General features: G+C 40.5%; 1 protein-coding gene across 1 annotated transcript in view; it reads left to right on the forward strand.

Annotated features, from left to right (window-relative positions):
* Window positions 1-3167, forward strand: part of LOC126424822 (symplekin) — a 129377-nt gene extending 126210 nt beyond the window's left edge. Inside the window, exon 21 of the mRNA XM_050087616.1 lies at window positions 2966-3167. Coding sequence (XP_049943573.1) covers window positions 2966-3055 — 90 coding nt within the window. The 3' untranslated portion in view covers window positions 3056-3167. The remainder of the gene's footprint in view (window positions 1-2965) is intronic.
* Window positions 3168-26576: the final 23409 nt, after the last annotated feature.

Here is a 26576-nt window from a genome sequence, read left to right on the forward strand (position 1 = left end):
AGATTGGATTAACTTTTTAGTGCATTCCAGGTCCATAGGATGGATTATCTTCATCCTCTGCAAACTACTCCTCCAGCTTCCTCTTGTTCCTCCTCCTGTTTACTCTTGCTTGTATTTCTAGACTCTTTACAGCCCTGTCTGCAGCCCGAAGGCGTTCCTTGTCTAAAGCAAGCATCGCTCGTACCATGTTAGAACCTATCTTCATTCCCACATTTCTAAATACCTTGCACCTTACAATGTTGCCATCATTGAAAGTCGCAACAGCATCATACACACCAAAGTGAAGTGTTTCTGTTCCAACAAATACAGTCTTGGGGATTCTCGACCATATAACACTATTTACACTTTCATTGAGGTTTTGAGTTTTTCCGTGAATACACTTTTTCAACAGTTCAGGTGCTGCTAAGTCTCTGAAAATAGGTTAGCCACAACACATACTTTATCTCACATCACTAAAATGTACCTAATGAACACGGACGTTAATAATAACACCATTTGACAGCAGTTTAACAGCGCCACAGTGGGTCACGCCCATGTAGAACACATTTCAAAAAAAAATTAAAAATAGTTGTAGTCTTCGGAATTGAATAAATTATATATCTATTAAAAGGTAATAGTCTGCAGATTCAGAAAACGCAAAAAAGTAAAAATTGAACTTTTCATGATTTTGAGCCTTTCCGGAGCCCCTTAACTTGGCAACATTTCTTCATTTTTGTGCTTATTCTTGCTCTTGAGTTCCACTTGTGTGTCTAACATGTTAAAATGCAAGTTGTATTTGTTTAATCATCAGTATTTGAAATATTGAACAAACAGTTATTCCGTTTGTATGGATGTGCTGTTTGTTGCAATGTTGTAAGTACAATTATGATCAATAAGGCATAGGAATTCAGGTGAGGTAAATGCAGACAAATAAATAAAATTTTTGAATTAAGGGTTCATTTTATATATGGGACAGCATACAATAAAAGCTAAAATCATGTGATACCAGTTTCAGGATGTGTGATGCAATATTTGGAATATATACATAAGACATTTCTTCTAACTGTGCAACTGTTTGTGGATTTCATTGCTTAGCCTACCATGTTCCTTGGATGAGGATTTCCCTGTTTTACTGGGACCCCTGCAACTGTTACCTTGAAATCAACAAGGAGCATGTAATTGTTATTTCTCCTTCTCCTTAATAGCCAGCTGTTCATGCGAACTAGATCAAAGAATATCTTCAGGTACCTTTCTTTCTTTCTTTCTTTCTTTCTTTCTTTTTTTTTTTTTTTTTTTTTTTTTTTAATCCAGGTTGAATTTTCTAATATCCAAGCACAGAATAAATTGACATAGCCCAATGTACACATTGTAGATCATCACAGAGTGTGGACAAAATATCATTTTGTATTCTTTTTCATTCCTGAAAAGCCTCTTCTTTTCGCCTTCTGGTTTGGCTCTAACATACATTGACAAAATGTTGACTATTATGATGTCAAACCAGAACCAGGAGACTACTGACAACTGTGTACCATCTGCTGTTGCTACCTTTTCTTCCATGCCGTCTTGATCATTCTTCTTCATTTCTGCCCCCTAAGGTAAAATGCAACAAGGTAGTTGATTGGTCTGGACTCACCCTAGTGATCATATGTCTTGCTTGTGCAAAAACCCTTCCAAGGGTTCACGAGTGATCCAGTTATTTGAAAATAACTTGTCACTCGCACGTCATGAGACTGGTTGTGTAAGACGCACAACAGTATTGCTGCTAGCTCCTAGATCCACAGCGCCAGGTATTGAAACAGTACTCTGAGCTCTAGTGTAAATTTCATAATTGTGGCTGAATAATCTGTTAACCGACAGATAAGAAATCTTGTTTTCGGTATTTGCAACAGTGTTTCACGCTGTCGGTCTGCTGTGGGCAGATTTTGAACAGTTTGTCACAGATGAGTTCACCAGTGGGGACTAGATTCCTGTTGTCACAGAAAAGTATGAAATGTTTTATTTCTTTCCAGCTGTTAAAACTAATTATGTCGCTCACAGCAGGGTGGCAAAGATCTTTACACCAATACTGTCTTGTTGCTGGGAGTTTAATAACCGACTTAAACGAGGCCGCACCAAAAAATTGTTCAGTTTCGTCTGCACTAACATTTACACATTTATTGGGTTGCGTAACAAGTAAGATTGTTTAGTATGTACTGCATGATGTCTTTAGTAAAGAAATATTGGAAATATTCTACTGGATGATGATAGGAAAAACTCTGCTAATAGCTGAAGTATCGAGTTCCAATATTTCCTGAGGGAGAACAGTGTTTCCATTGAATTTCATTGCACCATCCCTTCTGTCAAATGCCCTGTGATTCTATGTATTGTGGGTTTCCCCACCTTAGTTGAAGGTTTTGTATTTTGTTGCAGTACTGTAATCCTATCTGCAAGAAGAATGTTGTCAAAGCTACAATCATCAGTAGGCCTGATCTTGCTGTCATCTTTGGTTTCTGATGTCACAGTTATTTTTTCTCTTGTATTATAACTCTTATATCTAATATCGTCACTATCTGACAACAAAAAACAAGATTACCCATTTTTGCAGATTTCTATAGACATTGTTTTGTCATCTGACATATCAGGAGGCTTTAGGACGAAGATCGTGTAATACTTCATAACAACAAACTGTTTAAAATGAGTGTGACATCACAACTGTTTACATTTCTAACATGCCACGGCAAACTATTGCGAATGGTGGTTTGAGAAGCATTACAGTCAAAGTAAATTTCCTTCAAAGCAAGATGAATTATGTTGTGTATGAGAGTGTGCGATAAATTTCTTAAATTGTGGAGTGTTTTCATCTCATTCAAAACTTCACTCTTTGAGGACCGATTTTGGACGCAGTAGACGAGCCCTCTGTGCCATTATTTAAAACTTACCAGCACATTTGTGTTTGATGTGTCTTGAATTGTCATAACTGCAGAGTTGCTGTGTTTGTCTCTTTCAGAGGTCACCCTCAGACTTGACAATTGACATCAAAGAAGAGCCAGAGGACTACAACAGCAGGTCAGAACCGGCACCCCCTGGGTTGGAATAGTGGTCAGCTCATGGTCCGATTTTCGGATCTGAAGTTTATCCAAACTCTTATTAGGGCCCTTGTGGGGCACTACTGCCATGATATGGTAAAAAAAAAAAAGGATTCGGATGAATGTGAATGGAGGCAGTCTGCTGTGTGAACTGTGCTCAAGATGGGAATAATATAAATGAGGCAGGAAATTCAGAAATTACAACGAAGCAAAAGTGGTCATTGTGGACAGTTGGTGACAGTGCCAACACATACTGGAAAGATGACACGGCTTTTACTCATAATGGTGGACAGATGTGTAATGGTGTGTGTTGACACTGTTGTAGTTCTTGTTGCCGCTGTTGTCAAATATTAATTGCATAGTTGTATGAAGGAATTTTTGTGTCAAGAATGCTGGTCATGTTTCAGTGTTAAATCAGTTACACTGATAAAATTCTATGTAAATATTTAATGTAAATATTGTCATACAATATGACTTGAATATTTTTCTTGTTTTAACTGTGTCAGTGTTTATTGCACAGTCATTGTCATTTATATGTAACATGCAAATACACAGTGTATAAAATTGACATAGAAGAATATATATTAAAATGTTGAAGTTGGATGACAATGTTGGATAGGTCAGTCTTCATTCATTCATTCATTCATTTTCATATGGTGCTCTGCAAATTCCATTATGAAGGAAATCCTTAAAGGATGTTGGACGAACTGTATAATTCTTCAAACAAATGTATTGCACAGGTGCCATCACTCATGCGACCAAACCTAGAACATTGTTTCAAGTTTGTGGGACCCGTACCAGATAGGACTAACGGGATATTAAATGTAAAAAAAGAACGGCAGCACAAATGGTCACAGGTTTATTTAATCTGTGGGAGAGTATCAGAGAGATACTGGAGGAAGTGAACTGGCAGACTCTTGAAGACAGATGTAAACTATCCCAAAAAAGCCCATTAGCAAAGTTTCAACAACCAGCTTTAAATGGTTGCTCTACAGATATACTACAACCCCCTACGTGTCACACACCTAGGTATTGTTAGAATAAGATTAGAATAATTACTGCATGCACAGACATATTCAATCAATCATTCTTCCCGTGCTACATATGTGAATGGAACAGGAAGAAACCCTAATAACTAGTAAAATAGGATGTACCCTCTGCTACCATGCACCTCACAGTGGTTTGCAGATAATAGATGTAGACAGTCACAGGTTCATTCACCTATGAGGAAATTATTCTGTAACTTCCAAGTGAATTAAATGTTTCTTGAGACCTACCATGATTTCAGTGACTGTCTCTGGGAAGAACATTTACTGCTTTTCATTTACTACTACTTGGAGCTTACACGAAGTCTGCACAATACAGGAGGTCTCCTAGAACAACACTAATTGAAAAATAATTGTATTAAAAATACTTTCAGTCCAAGTCATTGTTGCAGCATAGCATTTTCTCCTTGTCTGTTCTTTTAAGGCATCTATCCAAACCCCCATCCCCCTCCCCAGCAGCAGCCAGTACGTGTGGCCCGCACCCGTTGGCCAAAGTTGGCTGGTGGGGGCCCTTAAATCTGTGTCGTGTGAGTTTACCAGCCTTGCTGGCTTTCGGCCGAGCCTGGGTGTGACAGTAGTGAGGTGGACCTTCATAAGCTTGGCTGGGTCTGAGCACAATGTACAGATGGTGGATGGCTACAAGTAAAGAATAGAAATTCCCCAAAAGGGTTCTGGTGCTTGACCCAGCTTTTTATGTATGTATGTCAGACTGCTGAAAGTATTATGTTGCAGCTACGGAATATCACTCATAAATATTACTGGGGAAAGTACTAAAATTGAATCTGATGGACCTATGTAGTTAGTAAGGATATCAAATTTTATGTCACAAGATTGATGTAGCACCGCAAAACACTGTACGATCTCTAGTTTTGTGCAGATAACAAGACAAATGTACAAACAATATTATAACAAATGTAGAAAGAAATATGTGTGGAATATGGCTTTACTGTTTATCAGATTGCGAAGGGATATTGTTAAATGCGAACAACACAAATACATTGGAATTACTACTGATACTCATATTAAAGTTTTCGGATCACAACTCTGTGTAATTGTGATTCAGCTTCCTGTCCCTCTTTACAAATGTTGATGGAGCTTTTGTGAGCTTTATCAATTTAGTTGCTAGTGTTTTTAATAAGTTATGTGATTGTGTGGTGCCTGTTCTTTTGAACATGTCCGAAATCTCAGACATCGTGCGGAATCAACAGCTATGATGCCAAACATTCATATAATTCTTCTCAGTGAACAATAAATCCACAACCTTTGGTGCAGATGCACATATCCAAAAAATTAGTGAGCGTGGGACGTGAACAGGGACTGCAGATAGTTGGCACCAGGTGGGAACATGATTTAGGTGCGTGCTGAGATAGTTTGCACATTTCCAATAAACACTGTGTTTGGATGGCACAGTGGTTAAGACTGCTGCATAGAAAGCAGGAGATCCCAGCTTCAAGTTCTGGTCTGGCACATATTTTCACTCGTCACTGCCGATTCCATGTGAAGTCCTGACGCAGTGGATATCATTAGTTCCTTCCCTTTCCTTTTCTTTCCTTTCCCTCGTCCCCCAACCACTTTCAATTACATAATTTTTAATAAGTATTTCCTGAAAGTATTAAGAGACACAAGGAGAAACCAAGCAGAAGTAATCATAGACGTTTCTATTAGTGGTTCACAAATGACCTCAAAGAATTAAAAACTTAGGTAATGCATCCCTGACAAATCGAAGAACATTGAAGAAGACAGAGTTCATTACCTTCAACGAAAGAGAAGGTTCGAAACTGAAATTAAAGAAACAGAAACAAAAGGCAAATGATAACATCAATAACTATGATTCAGATTGCAAAACAAATGCAATGCTGATTGGAGAGTTACAAAGTCATAAATCTGTAATACCAGTAGAACTATTTGTGATACTAACAACTATAACTCAGACACTAATAAACATCTAGAAAATAGATAGTTATTCATATCTTGTAACAACCACCAAACATTGAAGTGAACGTAAGCTGCTGCCACTGATGTTGCAGTAGCTATAGGAAAATGCAGCTACTCAGAGTTGGAAGATTTGTAAGCTCTGCGCTTACAAATAGCATGTATTACGTAAGAAGTCAGAAAATGTTAATAAAACAAGGTTTTTGTGTAAAAAAAAGTGTGTTTTGAATTACATGGCTGGGGATCAGAAGATAGAACTAATAGAACCCTGGCCTTGACCTTCTGCCACATTGCCACAGATAGTTGAGACTCTGCTATAGTTGTCCCTCGACAACAAAAATTAGACAAGTCATATGGTAATAACTACTGTACAGTTCGTATATTAACTATCATTCAATATGGCTTCAGGGAAAATTCATCTATACTGAAATCTATTGAAAGTGTTTTGACAATACTTGGTGCCTTTGAATCAAACTCAGCTGCTAATGCCCTGCTAATTGATCTGAACCAGGCATTTGACTGTGTGTGTCATCAAATTATAACAGATAAACTGAGGTACAATGGCGTTCAGGATTCAGAACTCTTGTATGGAATCATATCTTGACAATAGGAAGCAGAATGTACACTTTAATGATACATGCTCTGGATTCCTAAATATTTCAGGAGATGTGGTTCTATGCTGGCTCCCTCACTGTTTATAATTTATACTGATGTCCTACCTAATATGATGCCATGAAATATATTCTGTATGCTGATGATGCCATTAACTGCAACTGGTAATGACAGAGGGAACCTAAATGAACAAAAAGCCAACTAAAGAATTTCCAGTGCCTGGTCTGAAGAATTAGCCTGAAAAGTGTAATTTTTAGTTTATGCTGTACTAACAATTGTCAGACTTCTTTTTTTTTAATTTATTTACTAGCTGACAAACCCACCATTGTTTGGGTATTCATTTTGCCAATTTTCCATTAGAAGCAATAACAAAAAATTAACTATGTTTGTATAGTGAAGTACCAAAAAAATTTCATTTCCATGTATTCGTGAACACACATTTGAAATTATGAAGCAATCATACAAAGAAATATGCATAATGTACAAATTTCCAAGTACAGTATCCAACTTAAGAAACAGTACACCATACAGTTTCTGTATGCTGTGTGCGGTTGCTTCATGTGTGTACAACGCAATTTTGTAAACGTGTGTCAATGCCTCTTCATAGATGGACAGGGTGATTTTTTTTTTTTTTTCCCCCCCACTGGGTACAAACTCTAGGGATTGATCAATAAGAGGAAATGTAACAAAAAAGATCTAATGAACTTGTGTCTGGAAATGCATTTTTCCATGCTAGAGACCATTTATTCAGTCATACTTTGTTACAGAGACTGTGGTCTTCTGCAGTTACAGTATGCATGGTTTCCTAGTAGAGGGTGGTACTGTTCCTCATGTCATGTCCTAATGCCCTCTCCTGCCGTAGTAATTAGCAATGTTGTGTCTGAGTCACTTCTCTTCCTGACTCACCTTGTAGTGCATGATACAGCATTGTACACAGTGGTTCCGTATTTGAATCGAGAGCTCGTTGATATGGTGCTTACTTACGAAAAAGCAAATGGCAACAGGTAGCAGGCAGCAAGGTTGTATCAGGAGACCTATCCACGCCAACAACCACCACAGCATTAAATTTTTGCGACAGTGTTTTGCCATTATAAAGGACGTACCCGAAGTGTTCAGACACCAGACTTGAAGAAAAGAGTGATCAGCAATATGGAAGGCAGCTGCAATGTCAGTACCAGGCAGTTGGCCCTCCAGTACAGGGTAAGCCAGACGACAGTGTGGAACATTTTCCATGACAATTGTTGCTACCCTTATCACTTACAGTGTATGCAGTGCTTACTAGCGACAGATTTTCCACGTCGGGAGCAGTTTTATCACTGATTTCTTCACCAGGCAACCACTATTCTGGGATTTGTGTCATCCATCCTATTCACTTTACGCGGAGTGGTATCTTCAACTTTCATAAATGTTATCTGTGGGATAGTATGCAGAAACCGCATGGTATGGTGATAGCAAATCATCAGCATTGGTGCAGTCGGAATGTGTGGGCTGGGATGATTGGCGTCCGTTTTTTGGCACCACTCTTCCTTCCACATTGCGTAACGGTCCAGAACTATAGGCGTTTCTTCTAGGTGACTTTGTCTCCCCTGCTGGAAGAAGTGACATTGATGTTTCAAAGGGGTATGTGGCTGCTAAATGATGGTGCTTCAGCCCATTTTGCCATTAACGTCCGGACACATCTCAGTCGTGTCTTCCTTGATTGACAGATTGGATGAGGCGGTTTAGTTGCATGACCTGCTCGTTCACCAGAACTCAACCTATGAGACTTCTGGTTATAGCGTCATCTCAAAAGTGTCGTGTATGCGTAGCCCATTCCAGATGTGTAGACACTGGACCAGTATATATATGCTGTGTATGACACTGTTCAGATGGAGCCTAGCCAATGTAAACACGTTAGACAGAACATGCCACAGCATGTACATGCATGTGTTGGGACACATGAAAACCATTTACAACACATACTGTAATTGTGGTTGCATGGTACAGTGCATATTATTTTGTGGTCTCTGTAAGAACATATGATTGAATAAATGGTCTCTAGCATGGAAACCACACATTTCTGGACATAAGTTCATTAGACCTTTTTTGTTCTGTAACCTCTCATTGATCAATCCCTGGAGTTTGAACACAGTGGAAAAAAATCGCCATGTATAGACAGCTATCGTTTTGCCTACAGCCATTTGCACTCTACTGTTGAAAGCTGTCAAAAGTGCTGCCTGGTGTCAGGGACTTCCTTTAGTTAAGTCGACTGTGAGTACGTCTCAGTAGTAGAGAATAAATTTATTAAAACTTTATGCATGACGTGGCATTTTTTTCATCAGTGCTTGACATCGTATCTTTTGAACCGTGTGTCATTCAGTGATATGTGTATGTAGGTACATTCAGTAGCATATGTGCATACTATCAGTGAAATATGTTGTGAATAGAGTTAGTAACAAAGAAGTAACAAATTTAAACGTCATGCATGATGTGGCAGTTTTTCATGCATCTGAGTGTTTATGATGACATACCTCCTGAACTATGCTAAGTAAGTGGCTCTTACCCCCAAAGCGATTGTTGCCTAACAGTAAGGGGAATGTGTACCAGTTATGGTTGAAATTGGTCTAGTGGTTTAGGAAGAGATATGGAGCACACACACGCTTACATACCTACATTTTTATAATATGTATGGATTTATGCTGATCTGATTGGGCCCTCCGGCTCTTTTTTACACCAGGCAAGGATTTCACACATAAAGGAGTTGTTTTATGTTGTAGTTACCTAAGAAAAAACTATTTCAATATTATAAATGTATTAAAGTGATTTGTGTGACTATAGTGCCAATGTGAGGAAGTAATACTGTCTGTGAACTACAGAAGTTAATACTGGCAGTACTTCTGCTACTGCCACTAATAATAATAATGCTGATGACATTGACAATAATAACATTAACGGTAGTGGCAAATATGAAAAGAATTTATTTATACATGTATAAAATGGATGTCTGATATACCGAGTTCTGTAGAAAGGAAATTTAAGTAGACTGCACCAGCTAAGAATACTGGGAAATGAGGGAGATCTGGTTGGGAAGAAGGATGTACAAGAGCAACAATTGCATACAGTAACAATGGCAATCTTATCACTGCTTCAGTAGCTATGTTTTTAACTGTCTTCTGAAGCTGGAGATGTTTTCTAATTCTCTAATATAATGTGGGAGGTTATTCGAGAGTTGGGTTCCTGCTACTGACAAGTAGTTCAAGAAACTGGCTGAATTATGGAATGGGACAGAAAGGATTTTGCTCTCATGGGAATAGGTGTTTCTGCCATGTTCAGACAAGAACATTACGGTCAAGGGAGAGAGATTGGAAGAAATGTGTGTGATAAGACAGTAGAGAAGCCAGAGATATTCGCAGCCAGGATAGCTGTGCATATGATGGTGAAATATTATCAAAGATTCGAACATTACAGATATAACACACACATGCATTTCCAGTTACCAGAGCTTTCCTGAGAAAGACCTTGCAGGATAACATCACTGTGAGCAACAATTGGAAGGATAAGTGTAAAAGTTTCTTTTCCAGGTAAAGAGGGAAAACCTTTTTATATTTTTGTAGGGCACAGAAAGATGCTGAGGCCTTCATGCACATTACAGTTATGTGCTCAGTCCAATTTACACTGAACTGCCAAAGAAATTGGTATATGCATACATATTCAAATGCAGGGATATGTAAACAGCCAGAATATGGCACTGTGGTTGGCAACGCCTACATGTGGCAACAAGTGTCTGTCGCAGTTATTAGATCAGTTACTGCTGCCAGAATGTCAGGTTATCAAGATTTAAGTAAGTCTGAACATGGTGCTATAGTCAGCACACAAGCGATGGGACAGCATCTCTCAGGTAGCGATGAAGTGGGGATTTTCCCGTACGACCATTTCAGGAGTGCACAGTGAATATCAGGAATACGGTAAAACATCAAATGTTCGACATCGCTGTTGCTGGAAAAAGATACTGCAAGAATGGGACCAAATATGACTGAAGAGACTCGTTCAACGTGACAGAAGTGCAATCCTTCCACAAATTGTGCAGATTTCAGTGCTGGGCTATCAAAAAGTGTCAGTGTGTGAACCATTCAATGAAACATCATCGATATGGGCTTTTGGAGCTGAAGACCCACTCGTGTACCCTTGATGACTGCACAACGTGCCTCATCTGGTCCCGTCAACACTGAAATTGGGCTGTTCTTGACTGGAAACATGTTGACCAGTCGGTCGTGTCTTCATTTCAAATTGTATCGAGCAGATGGGTGTGTACGGGCATGAAGACAACCACATGAATCCATGGACCCTGCATGTCGCAGGAGACTGTTCAAGCTGGTGGAGGTTCTGGAATGGTGTGTGTGTGTGTGTGTGTGTGTGTGTGTGTGTGTGTGTGCAGTTGAAGTGACATGGGACCCCTGATATATCTAGATATGACTCTGATACATGACATGTATGTAAGCATCCTGTTCAATCACCTGCATTCGTTAATGTCCATTGTGCATTCTGATGGACTTGGCAATTCCAGCAGGACAATGCAACACCCCACACATCCAGAGCTGCTACAGAGTGGCTCCAGGAACACTTCTTCTGGCCACCAAATTCTCCAGACATGAACATCATTGAGCATATCTGGGATGCCTTGCAATGTGCTGTTCAGAAGAGATCTCCACTCCTTCGTACTCTTACAGCTTATGGACAGTCCTGCAGGATTCATGGTGTCCAAATTCCTCCAGCACTACTTCAGACATTAGTCGAGTCCATGCCCGCGGGGGCCCTGCAAGATATTAGGCAGGTTTACCAGTTTCTTTGGTTCTTCAGTGTAGATTTTCATCTTTTATTACTCCTAAACTCTTTGCTGGAGGAGAGAATTTGACATTTGTCCCATTTAGGGTTAGGGGTTGTAGGGATTCCTGATATTTCAGGCTACTGAACCTCAAATGACCAACCAGTACCACTGGTTTTTGGATGGGTTAAGTTTTAACCTTACATCCTGCACCCATTTTGACAGTGTAAACAAGTCGGTGCTGAGATTGTCAGCAGCTGTGTTCAAGTTTATTGGTTTTGCACTCCAATACAACTGGAGGTCATAAACATACATGTGATGTTTGCAATAGGTCAAGGCTGATGACGCATCATTGATATACAATGAAAAGAGTGTAGGACCTATTACCATTGAGCGAGGTGGCGCAGTGGTTAGCACACTGGACTCATATTCGGGAGGACGACGGTTCAAACCCGCATCCAGCCATCCTGATTTAGGTTATCCTTGATTTCCCTAAATCAGTTCAGGCAAATGCCCAGATGGTTCCTTTGAAAGGGCATGGCCGACTTCCTTCCCAAACCTTCCCTAATCCGATGAGACCAATTACCTCGCTGTTTGGCTCCTTCCCCCAAATAAATCAATCAATCAACCAACCAACCTGTTATCAAATCCTTGTGGGTACCTGATACTACTTGCCTCCATTGTGATTTTATGGTGCCGGACATGACACATTGATAGTGGGACATCTGGTATGGGCGAACCATTACACGATTGTCACTTCTTGTGTATCCATCTGTAACCCTTATTAAAACCATTGTGCTGTGATGTTTACGGAAACCTGGTTATATTCGTCTTGTAGGTTGTTTGTTGTTATGTAGTTTGTTAGTTGATTGTGGACCATAACTGAAGACTAGAAGTGGCAAATGCTGAATCTTCCAAATATAATTATTTAGGAAAATGAGAAAAAACCTTATGGACTTTATACACACATCAAAAAAAGTTTTGCATCACCTCCGAGAGTTCTGGAACTTGTACAGAAGACTGGAATAGATATCAACATAAACATCATTTCTGCCCTTTTTATTGCACATGAAAACCACACATTGCGTGTTGTACCACCATACAGCGAGACCTTCAGAGGTGGTGGCCCAGATTTCTGTACACACTGGTACCTCTAATACCTAGTAGCACGTCACCCTGCATTGATGCATGCTTGCATTCATCATGGCGTACTATCCACAATTTTATCTAGGCACTGTCGGTCCAGATTGTCCCACACCTCAATGGCAATTCGGTGTTGATCGCTCAAGTGGTTGGTGGGTCACGTCATCCGTAAACAACCATTTTCAGCCCATCCCAGACATGTTCAATCGGGTTCATGTCTGGAGAACTTGCTGGCCACTCTAGTCGAATGATGTCGTTATCCTGAAGGAAGTCATTCACAAGATGTGCACGATGGGGATGCGAATTGTTGTCCATGAAGACGAATGCCTCGCCAATATGCTGCCGATATGGTTGCACTAGCAGTTGGAGGATGTCATTCGCGTATCGTACAGCCCTTACGGCGCTTTCCGTGACTACCAGCAGCATACGTCGGCCCAACGTAATCCCATCCCAAAACAGCAGGGAACCTCCACCTTGCTGCACTCGCTGGACTGTGTCTAAAGGATTCAGCCTGACCAGTTTGCCTCCAAACACATCTCCGACAGTTGTCTGGTTGAAGGCACATGCGACACTTCATCGGTGAAGAAAACGTGATGCCAATCCTGAGCGGTCCATTCGGCATGTTGTTGGACCCATCTGTACAGTGCTGCATGGTGTCGTGGTTGCAAAGATGGATGCCGGGAGCGAATTTGCACATCATGCAGGTTATTACGCACAGTTTGAGTAATAACATGACGTCCTGTGACATTATTCAACATTGTGTCATTGCTGTCAGGGTTCCTCCGAGCCATAATCCATAGGTAGTGGTTATCCACTGCAGTAGTAGCCCTTGGGCAGCCTGAACAAGGCATGTCATCGATACTTCCTGTCTCTCTGTATCTCCTCCATGTCTGAACAACATCGCTTTGGTTCACTCCGAGACGCCTGGACACTTCCCTTGTTGAGAGCCCTTCCTGGCACAGAGTAACAATGCGGACTCGATCGAACTGCGGTATTGACCGTATAGGCATGGTGGAACTACATGCAACATGAGCCACACATCACGCTGGTAAATCCAAATGACACCTCGCTTGTTGTAACGAGCGTAAACATTGGGCGATTAAACAGTGGAAAATCGATTTATGAAGTGACGAATCATGGTACACAATGTGGCTATCCGATGGCAGGGTGTGGGTATGGTGAGTACCCGGTGAACATCATCTGCCAGCATGTGTAGTGCCAACAGTAAAATTTGGAGCAGTGGTGTTATGGTGTGGTCACGTTTTTCATGGAGGGCGCTTGCACCCATTGTTTTGCATGGCACAATCACAGCACAGGCCTACATTAATGTTTTAAGCACCTTCTTGCTTCCCACTGTTCAAGAGTAATTCAGGGATGAAAGAGTAATTCAGGGATGGCGATTGCATCTTTCAACACAATCGATCACCTGTTCATAATGCACAGCCTGTGGCGGAGTGGTTACATGACAATAACATCCCTGTAATGCACTGACCTGCACAGAGTCCTGACCTGCAGAACACCTTTGGGACGTTTTGGAACGCCGACTTCATGCCGTGCCTCACCGACTTATATCAGTACCTCTCCTCAGTGCAGCACTCCATGAAGAATGGGCTGTCATTCCCCAAGAAACCTTCCAGCACCTGAGTGAACATATGCCTGTGAGAGTGGAAGCTGTCATCAAGGCTAAGGGTGGGCCAACACCGTACTGAATTGCAGCATTACCAATGGAGGGCACCACGAACTTTTAAATCATTTTCAGCTAAGTGTCTGGATTCTTTTGATCGCATAGTGTAGGTCATAGCGTGTTTATTGTGTCACATGTTCCTTAATTTTTTTCGAACCCTAATCAAGGTGACTTCTACCAACTATCCTAGTCTTTTATCAATGATTCTTGTTAGTATGTTACAACTGAGACTCGTTAAATTCATTGTCAGTAGTACTCACCCCTACCAGTTGGGGTGTACCAGTGAGGATTTTTCCACTTCCTCAATATATGTTGAAATATGCTATATAATATGTTACAATTTTTATTGTAATAATTATTTAATATAAAAGGAAACACCTTCCAAACAGGCCTAGGCTCAATGGTACAGCCTGGTTGCTGTGTCACCCTCAGCCCTTAGGCATCACCAAATGCAGATATTGAGGGGCATGTGGTCAGCATACCGCTCTCCCAGCCACTGTCAGTTTTCATTACTGGTGGCACTACTTCTCAATCGAGTAGCTCTTCAATTGGCCTCACAAGGGCTGAGTGCGCCTCGCTTGTCAAAAGCACTTGGAAGACGTGAACAGTGACCCATCCAAGTGCTAGCCAAGCCCGACAGCACTTAACTTCAGTGATGTGACGGGAATCATTGTTACCACTGTGCCAAGGCCATTGGACCAATTATTTAATATAAAGAACTTTGTTGCATGAGTGATGCAAAGACTGGGCAAGAGCTGATAGCTGTTCTTCATGCACAGTGGGGAACTCGCATCTCCACTGGGTCAACAGTCTTCCGCTGCAAGAAGAAGTACAAAGCTGTGCCAAATCTCCTGTGGCAATTATTGAAAATAATGATGCTGTGGGAGCCAGCACTGGCACAAACAAGGAAGGACAGAAGTTGCAATGGCCAATGGCAGGAATCCAAAATCATCTTTACAAAACACTTTCTGATTAATAGAAAACTTTATTTCTAAAAAGAAAAGAAACTGAACTTCTCTTGAATCGTGTGGTTCCTGTGCCTCCTATACACAAGTACTTTATTCTCTATTACTACTCGCAGAATCCGGGCTAAGTAACATCTTCCTATTAAGGCCTGGCCAGACAGATCCGGCCTGCCGCTGCGACAGATGGCGCAGCGGGTGACAGGGCCCGTCAGTGACCAGGGACGCCACACAGGCAACGGCCAGTTGGTCGGCCGCAGTGACTCTTGATGCGTCATCTGTTACGTTACAACGTGGAAGTGGCCGAACCCCATTATTAAGCTTGCAGGTGTACCGCGATTGTGATGGTGTTAGATGATTTGGGAGCTTCACACGGGACACGTTATCTTTGTGCGAGTCCGAGATGTTGGGTGCACGACATTAATAGCAAGAGAGAAAGCTTAGGAGAATACCATCGTCTGTGTATTGATCTAGTGTCTGACGAAGATAGGTTCTTCAAATATTTTCGCATGTCACGAGAATGTTTCGAGGAACTGCATCGCCTGGTTAAAAGGTAGCACCGAGAAGTGCGGAATGAACTGGAGAAAGCCAATTGATACAAGGCACAGACTAGCCATTTGTTTGAGGTAAGTTTTACCATTTGTGGCCTCTTTGTGCATCAAACAGAAGTCATATAAATTATTCCATTTCAGTTTTGCTGTATGATATGAAAGGTTTGGTGGAAGAAAGTGCTATCCCACAACGTAGTTACAAGTGGAGTGATAAATTTATTTCCAGTGTTTACGAATACAGCAAACGATAGTAACATCCAGTTCCGTATGTCCCGCTAGAGAGAACTTTCTATTTAAGAGATTGTTTTGTTTCATTGTAGTCATAACATTGTCATTGAATTTAAACAAACATATCTTTAGTCATTAACTTATCTATTCATTCTATCGGCATAATTTATTTTAATCTTTTCCAGATACTTGACTACAGGCGATAGTCACCAGACCATAGCTTTTTCTTTTCGGTTAGGACGTTCAAAATTTCAGAAATTGTGAAATAAGTGTGCCAGGCAATATGGATGGTTCTACAGCCCAAGTATTTACGTACTCCTACAATAGAGATGTGGAAGAAATCTGAAGAAGGATTTCTAGAACTTTGGGGGTTTCCAAACTGCCTTGGAAGCATAGATGGAAAGCTTATCAAGTTAAAATGCCCGAAGGATAGTGGATCCCAGTTCTTCAATAAAAAACAATTCTTTTCGCTGCTTCTCCTGGCGATCGTTGATCCATACTACGAGTTTACAATAGTTGATATTGGAAGTTATGGACATCACAGTGACAACACTATTTCTGAGAATTCAGCTTTCTATCAAGAGTATAGCGAGGGCAAAAGGAGTCTACCTCCAAATCGAGATCGCATGTATCATACAAAAAGTTGTATTGTCTCACCTCCTCTATAAGTCTTTTTGTGTCTATGATGCATGCACTACGAGATGCAAGACAAAAACCGCCTCACGTCGCTGCTTCCAGTGTGACCACAGAGCAGCTGAGTGCGCCAACAGAGGCAAGCAGCCGCTGCGGCTTGCGGCGAATCTGTAATCTGTGACAACCCGGCGGCGGCCGGTGCTGCAGACCGGTTGCCCGTGCTCTGTGTGACGGCCGCCATACGATAACGAGCGATTCAACAGTGCGGCCTGCCAGCTGCAGTTCAAGGCCACAGGCCGGACAGCCAGGCCGCATTCTGTCTGGCCAGGCCTTTACTCAGTACTGGTGCTCTCGAAGTCTGTGACCGAATTGGGGCCACCCAGCAATAAGTGGCTGGTTGAATCAGCTTTGACAGGGGGTGCTGAATTCTGTTTTCTTGGAGGTGTGGCACTACCTACTCAATCCGTTGGCAAGCAGGTTAACGGTTTCTTGATGCCGTTTCTCAGTGCTGCACTGGTCAGTGTGCATTCGGTGCTGTAGGACTGCACATTCCTCCCCCCAAAATGCCACACCATTGTCGAGAAGGGAGCCATCTTACAATAACGTGGGGAAGGCATGAAGCAGGGTGACATGTGGAGCTGGGAGCCACAAATGGCACTGACACTGAGCCGGCGGCCGCACTCTGATATGCGTCCTGCACTCTGAGGGGGATGTCGGTTGGAAAGCTCCCGAAAGGGCTCCCACACTCTACCTAAGCCAGTCCAGCAAAAAACTGAGAGGGTGGCAACAACAATGGTGAGGGTGATGACGACGACGGTTCTGGGTTCGTGGCAGACGCCGGAATGAGATCCGAGAAGTTGAGTTGGTGCAGCAGTGAATGTAATGCGTCCATCTTCATGGGTTTCACAGGCAGTGCCGGAGAGGCACTCAGGTGTGGCTGGGCCGGTCGCAAGATCCCGTTAGGATGCAAATCTGGGGACAGAAAGTCTGCGGAAGAACTTCACAAACGGCAAGCACGAATCTGATCCTAATGGCTGTGCAGCAACTCAGCAGGAGCTTGTTCTCTCCCAGTGCCTGGTGCGACCAAAAACTCTGAAAAGAATAGATTCATTATGGTCAAAGCAATACTTGTGGAGCGTGGGAGGTGCTGTGTGCTGCAGTGGGTGCAGCAATTGGAGCAGTGTGCAGTGATGCTGGCCGTGTAGAAGCTCTGCCGGTGATGGACCGTCACAGGGCTAGGAATGGTATGTTGCAAGGAAGAGCAGCAGTGGGAGGCATGTAGTTTGTTCACCTGTTTCTTGAACGTTTGCACCAATCATTCAGGTTCTTCATTCAACTGAGGAATGAAACACAGTATTGGTAAGGCGACTGATGCCATTGGCTGTACAAAACTGTTCAAAGTGTTGATCCATAAGCTGTGGTCTGTTGTCTGTAACCAGCTGTTGAGGCAAATCAAAAAATAAATGGCAAAGCCTGAATAGTACTATATGACATAGTCGAGTTCATGGTCACTGCAAATGGATATTTGCTAAAAGAGTCCACAACAATAAGCGAACGAGTGTACCAAAAGGGACTAGCAAAGCCAATATGCGCTAATTGCCATAGTGACTGATACTTTGGCCAAGCGATAGGGTCCATAGATTATCAGCAAAAGGACGATACTGAGATATCATCTGCTCAATGTGGCCATCCACAACCGGTCAAGTACAGTGCCGACATGCTATCTGTTTTGTGCGTACAATTTCCCAGTGTTCTTGGTGGAGCTATTACAACGCATCTTTTTGCAACATTTTAAGAATAAGCACACGCAATTGTCTAGTTCTTTTTGCAATAAAATCACGCCGTGCTGGACAGAGATGCTATGCCGGCGAGCAAAATATTTGTCCACAAAAGAATTTTGAATGTTCTTTATTGAATGAGGCCAAGCAGTATGGAAGTAGTGCAACAAAAGATTCAAGTCAGGGTCTGCTTCTGCAGCCTGAACAATTTTTCTGTAGTGGAGAGGAAAAGTCTGTAGACGTTCAGTGTCCTGCACATCGATCTGACAACAAGGTGTGGCAGTAGCATTGAATTCAGAATCAGGACTAACAGGAAGGTGAGAAAGGGCGTCAGCATTTGCATGCTTCGACATGGGACAGGACAATAAGTCATACAGATACTCTGACAATAATGAAGCCCAATGTTGCAGCTTCTGAGTCGAGCATGGCAGAACTGATCTTGACAGACGAAACAAAGATTGAAGTGGTTTATGGTCCTTCACTTGGTAAAACTTCTGACCAAACAGATAAGGCCAATAACTTGGAAGCAGAAGCAATCGGCTTGTCCTGTGAACAAAATCTGTGCGAGAGCACAGCTCCGATTCTGTACGAAAAAGTGTCCACTGCCAAAACCACAGGCTTAGCAGGATCAAAATGAACAAGGCATCTGTCACTCAACATGAAATTTTTAAGATTCTGGAATGCATCCTGACATTCTTTGGTCCTAACAAAAGGCTCATTCTTCCAGTGCAAACGATGCAACAGAGCAGTGATCTGGGCTCCATTGGGTGTAAACCGAATATAATATGTCAACTTCCTGAGAAATGACTGCAATTCTGTCACATTCCATGGGGCAGATAGGTTTTGGATGCCCAGCAAATGTGATTGAAGGAAATGAACATCTTGTCTATTAAGTATATGACCTAAGTGCTGAATTTCAGTCTGAAAAAAGGCACATTATCCAGATGACACCTCAAACCTGCAGCTGAAAGTACTTGAATAAGTGTACAATGGTCACTGATATGTTCCTCAGGTGTGTGGCTGACACCACAATATTGTCCAAGTAATTTGAACAGAATGGAACTTTTGCACTAAGTTCTAAGTAACGTTGTAATATGGCAGGCACAGAAGCATTGCCAAAGCATAAGAGCAAAAATTTGAACAACCCTAAATGTATATTTACCAAAACACTTTCTGAGATTCCTCATCTAGTAGAATTTGCAAACACATATCACACAAGTCAGCCTGAAAAGCAACAGCCTACACAAAGCTTCTCCATTAATTCTTCAGGGTGAGGCAATGGATAAGTATCAATCATTGTTTGTGGATTCACAGTGGATTTCGAGTCAACACAAAGATGAAGTCTTCCTGAAGGCCTTGGTAAGATTAGTAAGGGAGAAGTCCATTGACTTGCCTGGATAGGAGCAATAACACCATTATCTTGCCATTCTTTAAGTTCACTTTCAAATTTGTCTCTAAGTGCATGAGGGACAGGATGTGACCAATAAAACATAGGTTGCACATTGTCCTTTATTGTAACGTGTGCCACAAAATTATTTGCTCAGTGAAGTCATTCAGAAAAATAAATCAGGAAACACCTGAATTAAATGAGTAACACTGTCCTGCAGGTTGAAAGCAGAAGCAGAGAGTACATCATCCTAAATACAAAAACCAAAAGAATCTAATCCAAAAATATTTTCACATTCTTGCAAATGCACAATTGTACACGTCACTGTTCTGGTGTGACACTGGAACGTGGCAGGCAAACTACATGTACCAAGCACTGGAATGTCCTGACCATTATATGCAGTAAGTTGCGTGCAAGATTTTGTCAACTGTGGCGAGAGAGGCACGATTAAGCAATGTAATCGATGCGCCAGTATCTAACTGAAGTCGCACACTGCATTTGGCAATGACTAAGTTCACCAACAGTTTGTCCGACTGTCGTTGCACAGCACTTGGGCAGGGTGAAGGCACATCTTGAATTTAATAATTACTATAATAGTACCGGTAGCTGGTTTGGAAAAAAACTACATTCACTGAGTGAGAAGACACTCTGCACTTACATCAGAGAATGTGGGTAGAGTTCTTTTTATGTTGCAAACGCACAGACCGCACATGACCTGGCTTTCCAGAAAAAAAGCAAGTCGCATCCTGCGAAGTGCAGTTTATGTCTTTTATGCATGGAAAAACAGTGGGGCCATGATTTCATAGCAGACACGTGCACCGACACTTGACTCTGACCACAGCGCAGTGGCCTATTTGTGCATGGTAGTCGGTCTTAAGGCTGTACAAGTTTGTCACTTTCCATTGCACTGGAATGTGCATCAGCTGCATCCAAAAATACTCTACATGTGGACTCTGGTTAATTTGCTGTACAGTTAATGTGACTGGAATGTTAAGCAAATATGTAGTCAAAATAACAATAAAGTGCATTAATTTACACACCAGAAATATGCATTAATATACCATCAGTGAGATGGCATATCCTCTCCTAAAGATACGTCAAACACGTACTTAAGTGCGAAGAAATCTGCAACTGCAGACTACACTTTCTCTGCAGTTTGTGTCACCAATGCTTATAATTTCACTTGTGATCTCTCAGGGGATCTCACACCTTGTGTTACAGTTGTGGAATGGTGGCCGACTTTTGGTGTGCAAGAAGAGATACTGGGGACAGCAGTGATTATGAGACCAATGGATAACATGTAGCATATCTTAGTTACATGGAATGTCCAGTCATATCCAGTACAAGAAGAGTAACCTCATTACATAACGGATTGTTACACAGACATCTTACATACGAGGGTTATCTTAACTACAATACCACAGAAGTGAAGATTCAGCAGACCTTAAGATGGAACTAGGTCCTGTTTTATTATAAGTGCAAATATTTTCCTGAATTTTTGAATTTCATTTGACAAGGCCAATTTCCAAAAAGCATTCTGTGGCAGTTAGTTCATTCCAGCTTATAAGCTAATCCAAGATTATGTTGAAGACATTTATTGTGTCTGGATAGCGTTAAGTGCATACCATCAAAGCGTATAGGAAGAAATGTTTCATGAAAATTTTTGGTGGTCATCATTTCATGAATGAGGATGCCCTGTAACTTCTTAGTGTTTATTTGAAGATGCAGTACTTGTACACATTGTGACACTGAGTGAAGGGCACTATCATATCAGACAACACAGCAGCAGTGATACTAAATGCAGTGAGAAAATCAATAGCCCTACAACTGAACCATGATGAATTCCTGAGAACACATCTTTCTATGATCAGTTCTTCAATCCACAGATGGTTCATTGATACAATTTTTAAGGCGGGCACTGAAATATGGTAGTACACTGTTTGAGACATTCAACTGTTCCTTTTACAGAAGTAATACCTCGAAGAGCCTTGCTAAAACCTGCAAATTCGAACGCTGCATCACAATTGTTCAGGAATTGATTTTAATTTATCTTTACTGCCATCAGAAGACTGAAGAGTTACCCTAATGGCTTCTGTAATAGGAATAAAGCACTTTGCCTGCCCTATGACATCAGAAGAAAATCTCTTACTAACATGCCCAAAGGGGGAAGGGGGGGGGGGGGGGGGGAGTCGAGAGAGAGATATCTTGCGGAGGCAAGATGCTCTCGTTTGTTGTGGAACCAGTGATTCCCTCAGAACAGGATTCTGGGTGGCAAACATGAAATACAAGCAGCCTCTGGCCGCTATTCCACAATGCGATGGCAGAAATCAAGAATTAAAGTGTTCTTAGAAGTGGGCTATCAATATTCATTTATCTAAGTTCATAGTTACATCATGGTTTAACATGATTGTCATGGCAGTTCCAATTTGGTCAGAGACTAGTACGTATAGTCTTTTGTACACGTGTCTCTGAGTATAGTTGCATTGGAGTAGTACTACTGTGGTCATTTCAATGTGCAGATTGAATCATCACTGGAAATAGTGATTCTGTTGTTGACTGTAGACATTTCCATCAGGTTTTATTCAGTTTCTGTAGGGCATCTGTGGAAGTTTATTTCATTTAAAGCATGTAATTTCAATGCTTGTGCATTTCTGCTGGTGTGCTAGGACGAGCTGTGTGGATTTCGATCCAAATGGGATTTTCAAATATGAAGCTGTATTATCGCAAATTAAGGTATTTGAATGAGGTTGGTATTTGGAGTCAGCATACATTCCGCCTTTGTATAGTTTTTGAAACTAGTAAACCCATACAGAATGCTCAAACAGGGAAGAGAAAGTTTCTGGATGTAGTGCGTTGCTCTGTATGGTTGTGGTACAACTCAAATGCTAAATTTGTTGGAGGGGCCCTAGATAAATAGGAATTGGTGATATGGCATAGGTAGCACACTGTGTCACAAGATGCAACTCTGAACCAAAGGAACAATTATCATGAATCACTGATAGTATTACATCCACTTCAGAGATGTATGGGGCAAGTGTCCATTAATCATGGTAATTGAGGGTGAGTGTGAAGGTAGCAATTTGTTTTTCTTTCAGTAAGCCAATTTAGTAGTAATATCTGGTGGAACACCAGTGCTTGTAAGCAGTGATGTACCGTATCAACATTCTTCCAACACAGTCATTATTTACTGGCATTGTGAGCAAGTACTCAATAACTGAACAGCTTCATTTGAACAAAATCTGTAATAATTACTCTACTGGATGGAGAATAAAATATTGTTGAGCAGTATGCACATTTACCTTTATTCTAAGGTATATCAAGAGAGTGAAGGTTTATGAAAGAGTGTGGCGGCACATCACTTTATTAGCTGACGTCACAACAGGAGATCAACCAAGCCTCTCTCCAGGCTACAGCAGAGAGTGACTAGGAACAAGGCTTTCATGTAAATTTAAGTATCAGAATGTTTTACAATATGGGTTGTCTTAGTAGAAGTTTTTCTTGTGTGATTATCCTGCAGTGTAGGAATTTACGTCACAGATTAAGTTGTGATAAATATTATTTTAATAGATGTTAACTACTAGTAGTATTAGTTTTAAGTGAGTTCTTAGTAAAGGGAGGCTACATTGGAGGAGAATTATAATATGCATGTTCACATTTGATTGTGGGACAGTTCTTATAAATAGATCAGAGTGTGAAGGCTTACTTGGAACAGCTTATTGGAAGACTAAAGAAAGGATAGGAGGAGTTAAAGGAAAGTCTAGAGGAGGATAAAAGGTATATAGAGATGATACATTCTGATTTTCATAGTAAACATGAAGATGTAAACAATAGAAAGTCTGCTGTTGAAGTAAAACCGGGTAAACTGGCGTCACTATCCGGTGAAATGGAAAAAGCCAAGAAGTCACAGAAAATGTTGGTCAGCTAATTGTTTAAGGACATCTCTGCTCAAGAGATAAGAGGAAGTCAAAGGGTTCAGACCCAAATTAATGAACTAGGAAATATTATGGGCTTTCAAATAGACAAGATCCAAAGGTTGGTTCTTGAGAAGTTGATGAACACTATTCACAGCCTAAATGTCATCACTTTTTAAGGTAACAGAAGTGTCTGTACAAGCAAACCTGGAATAAATAATGGAAGTTACATAACTTCAACTCCTTGCAGTAAGGTAAGTAGTTGTTGTCCTGAGAGTGGTGGACAGGCCCACTGATCGTACCAGTCGACATCAGACTGCTACATTCAAGAATGGCTGATGGGGTATTGTGGAGGAACTGAAGTTATTCTCCACGGTTTACACCCAGCAGTTCTTTGCACCCAATAAGTTTTCTAAAGTCTGTTCAAGGAGCTGTACTTTCCTTCTCAGGTAGCTATAAGAGTATGCGGTTCACTGTAAGTCATTTGGAGGAAGATAGTTTACAGTGGGCACTGTAAGTTTCGAACCAGTTTACCATTGTCCAAGATTTCTCTAGAGCATTTAAGGCCAAATGCTGGTCTGACAGTTCACAAAGAAAACTGAGATTAGAATTATTTGGGGCCCAGAGATAATATGTTAACTGGGGTGGTTTCAAGAATTTTGTTGAGTACCATTTTAACCAAGCTTTGTACGTGGATGAGCCCATACAGGAGTTACATGTAATTGAAGTGTTAATAACACATTTGCTTGATAAAGTGTGAGAACGTTTGGTGGGTGACAGGTGGACTCAAGCTCAACCTCTGTTATAACTGCCAGACCAGTTGGCTTATTTAAATAAAGATAAAGCAAAAATTAAGTAGTATATCTAACTGGGCAGAAGTAAATGGAAATGAAAACAGCTTTAGTAAAGGAAAAAGTAAGGGGGAAAGGAGGAACAAATTACCCACAATGGATATCAAAATCTGAGGTACTCAAAACAGAGAAATAGAAGAGGATGGAATGACTCGTCATATGATAATTACAATAATAATGATAATAGTAATAACAATCACAGAAACAATAATCATAATGGTAACCATCCTAATGGCAATAGTAGTAATACAAACTATAATAATCAGAAATGTGGTAGTCAAGTAAACTGTAAGTTGAAATGATTCATGTTGAATGTTACTTAAGTATCTTCTGCCTGGTCCATTGATGAATGAATGTGAAATTTTCATGCTTTACAAAATTTTATTCATATTAATTGACATCTGAACTGCACACACATCATGTAAACAAAACATAGACTTCACAGATCTCTTTCACTTCCAAACAGACTCCTTAGCAGACTCAACACCAACTAACTGACCCTGTCACAGCCTCGCTGCTTTCCCCTCTATAGAATTTTAACAATTGCTCACAAAATATTCCATTATTAATTTTGTATAATTTGAACATTTCAATTAAAATTTACAAAACGTAAAGAAACTGATGTTACAGCCGAATAAGGTATAAAATACAATATTTAAATAACAATCTTCTTTAGTAATATCTTTAGTTTTCCATAAGAAAATCATTCTGAACTTCAAAACAGTAAAAGAGACATTATTTTAACTAGTTATGTAATTAATTACAGTTTGGATTTGGTTACTAACATGTAATGGTATTACAAATCTTGTGCTTTATCCAACTGCATACAAGAAAATTACAAATCAAGCCTCAAATTCTAAAATTGTAAAACTGTGAGATGCAAACAATTGGAGAGCTAATTTGAAGTGTAATTACAAGGACTATTAATTGCAGAGGAAGACATAAAAATAAATAATGAATGAAAATGCATTGCTTGCTAATAACTTTCAAACTGTTTCTCAAGATAATGAGATTCTTTGTATTAAATTGTTACTCAATTGTAATTATGGTAATTAGACACCGGCCACCTATGCCAACACTTCCACAGTATTTTATTATCTGTTGCTTTTTATTTATTCCTTCAATTTGTTGATTAATCATTTAATTTAACATTGGTACGTAATTTTGTTAATGACAACAATTTCTTGATAATTATGTCAATATGTGTTTTTTCAGAACCATCTATTTGCTTTCACAATGAATATCAAGTATTATTAGTAAATTGGACAGAATGATATACATGTAGACACACGTACAAGTCCCTAGGAAGCACTAAATTGTCCAATAATTATCCGGATGCATATAAAAAAAGGTGGTATCAGACATTTCATATGACTTTTGGAGCAGGCTTGGTATCAGACATTTCATATGAATTTTGGGGACACTGTATTATTATAAAGTGATAATGTCATGATGAAAAACGTCATAGAGAATGTAAAAGCCATTCTTAAGCCTAGTGAATTGCAAATTTATAACGGTTTTAAAAATGCTTTCCTCAAATGTGAAGTTCATCAAGCTTTTGATAAGGGATTACTTATGGAAGCAGAAGGAAAGGAGATGAACATCTCAATACTGGTGATATAAGGGTGTATTGAGAATCAGATGGTGGAGTTTCATTTGGACACTGGAAGCCAAGTGAGCTTATTGTCAAAAGAAATATGGGAGAAGAATAGAAGGAATGTTAGATACCTAGCTTTCCCACTGACTAATACGCAGATGGTAGATTTAACTGACACTGACGGTAAAAAAGAAGGAGACGTTTCAAATTTCTGGGATAATGATACAACAGATAGTGCTGATTATAGCTGACATTAACGTTGTATATTGTTAGGTATGGACGACATTAACTTATCTATATTGTTAGGTATAGACTGAATAGTCAGCTATGTTGTATTACTGCACTTACCATGAGAGCATAACGCATGTACACATTATTGTGATCATCAGGTCTGTGTTATGTGGAATAAGGGACAA

This window comes from Schistocerca serialis, chromosome 10 (assembly GCF_023864345.2).
Source record: "Schistocerca serialis cubense isolate TAMUIC-IGC-003099 chromosome 10, iqSchSeri2.2, whole genome shotgun sequence".
NCBI classification, from domain to species: Eukaryota; Metazoa; Arthropoda; class Insecta; order Orthoptera; family Acrididae; genus Schistocerca; species Schistocerca serialis.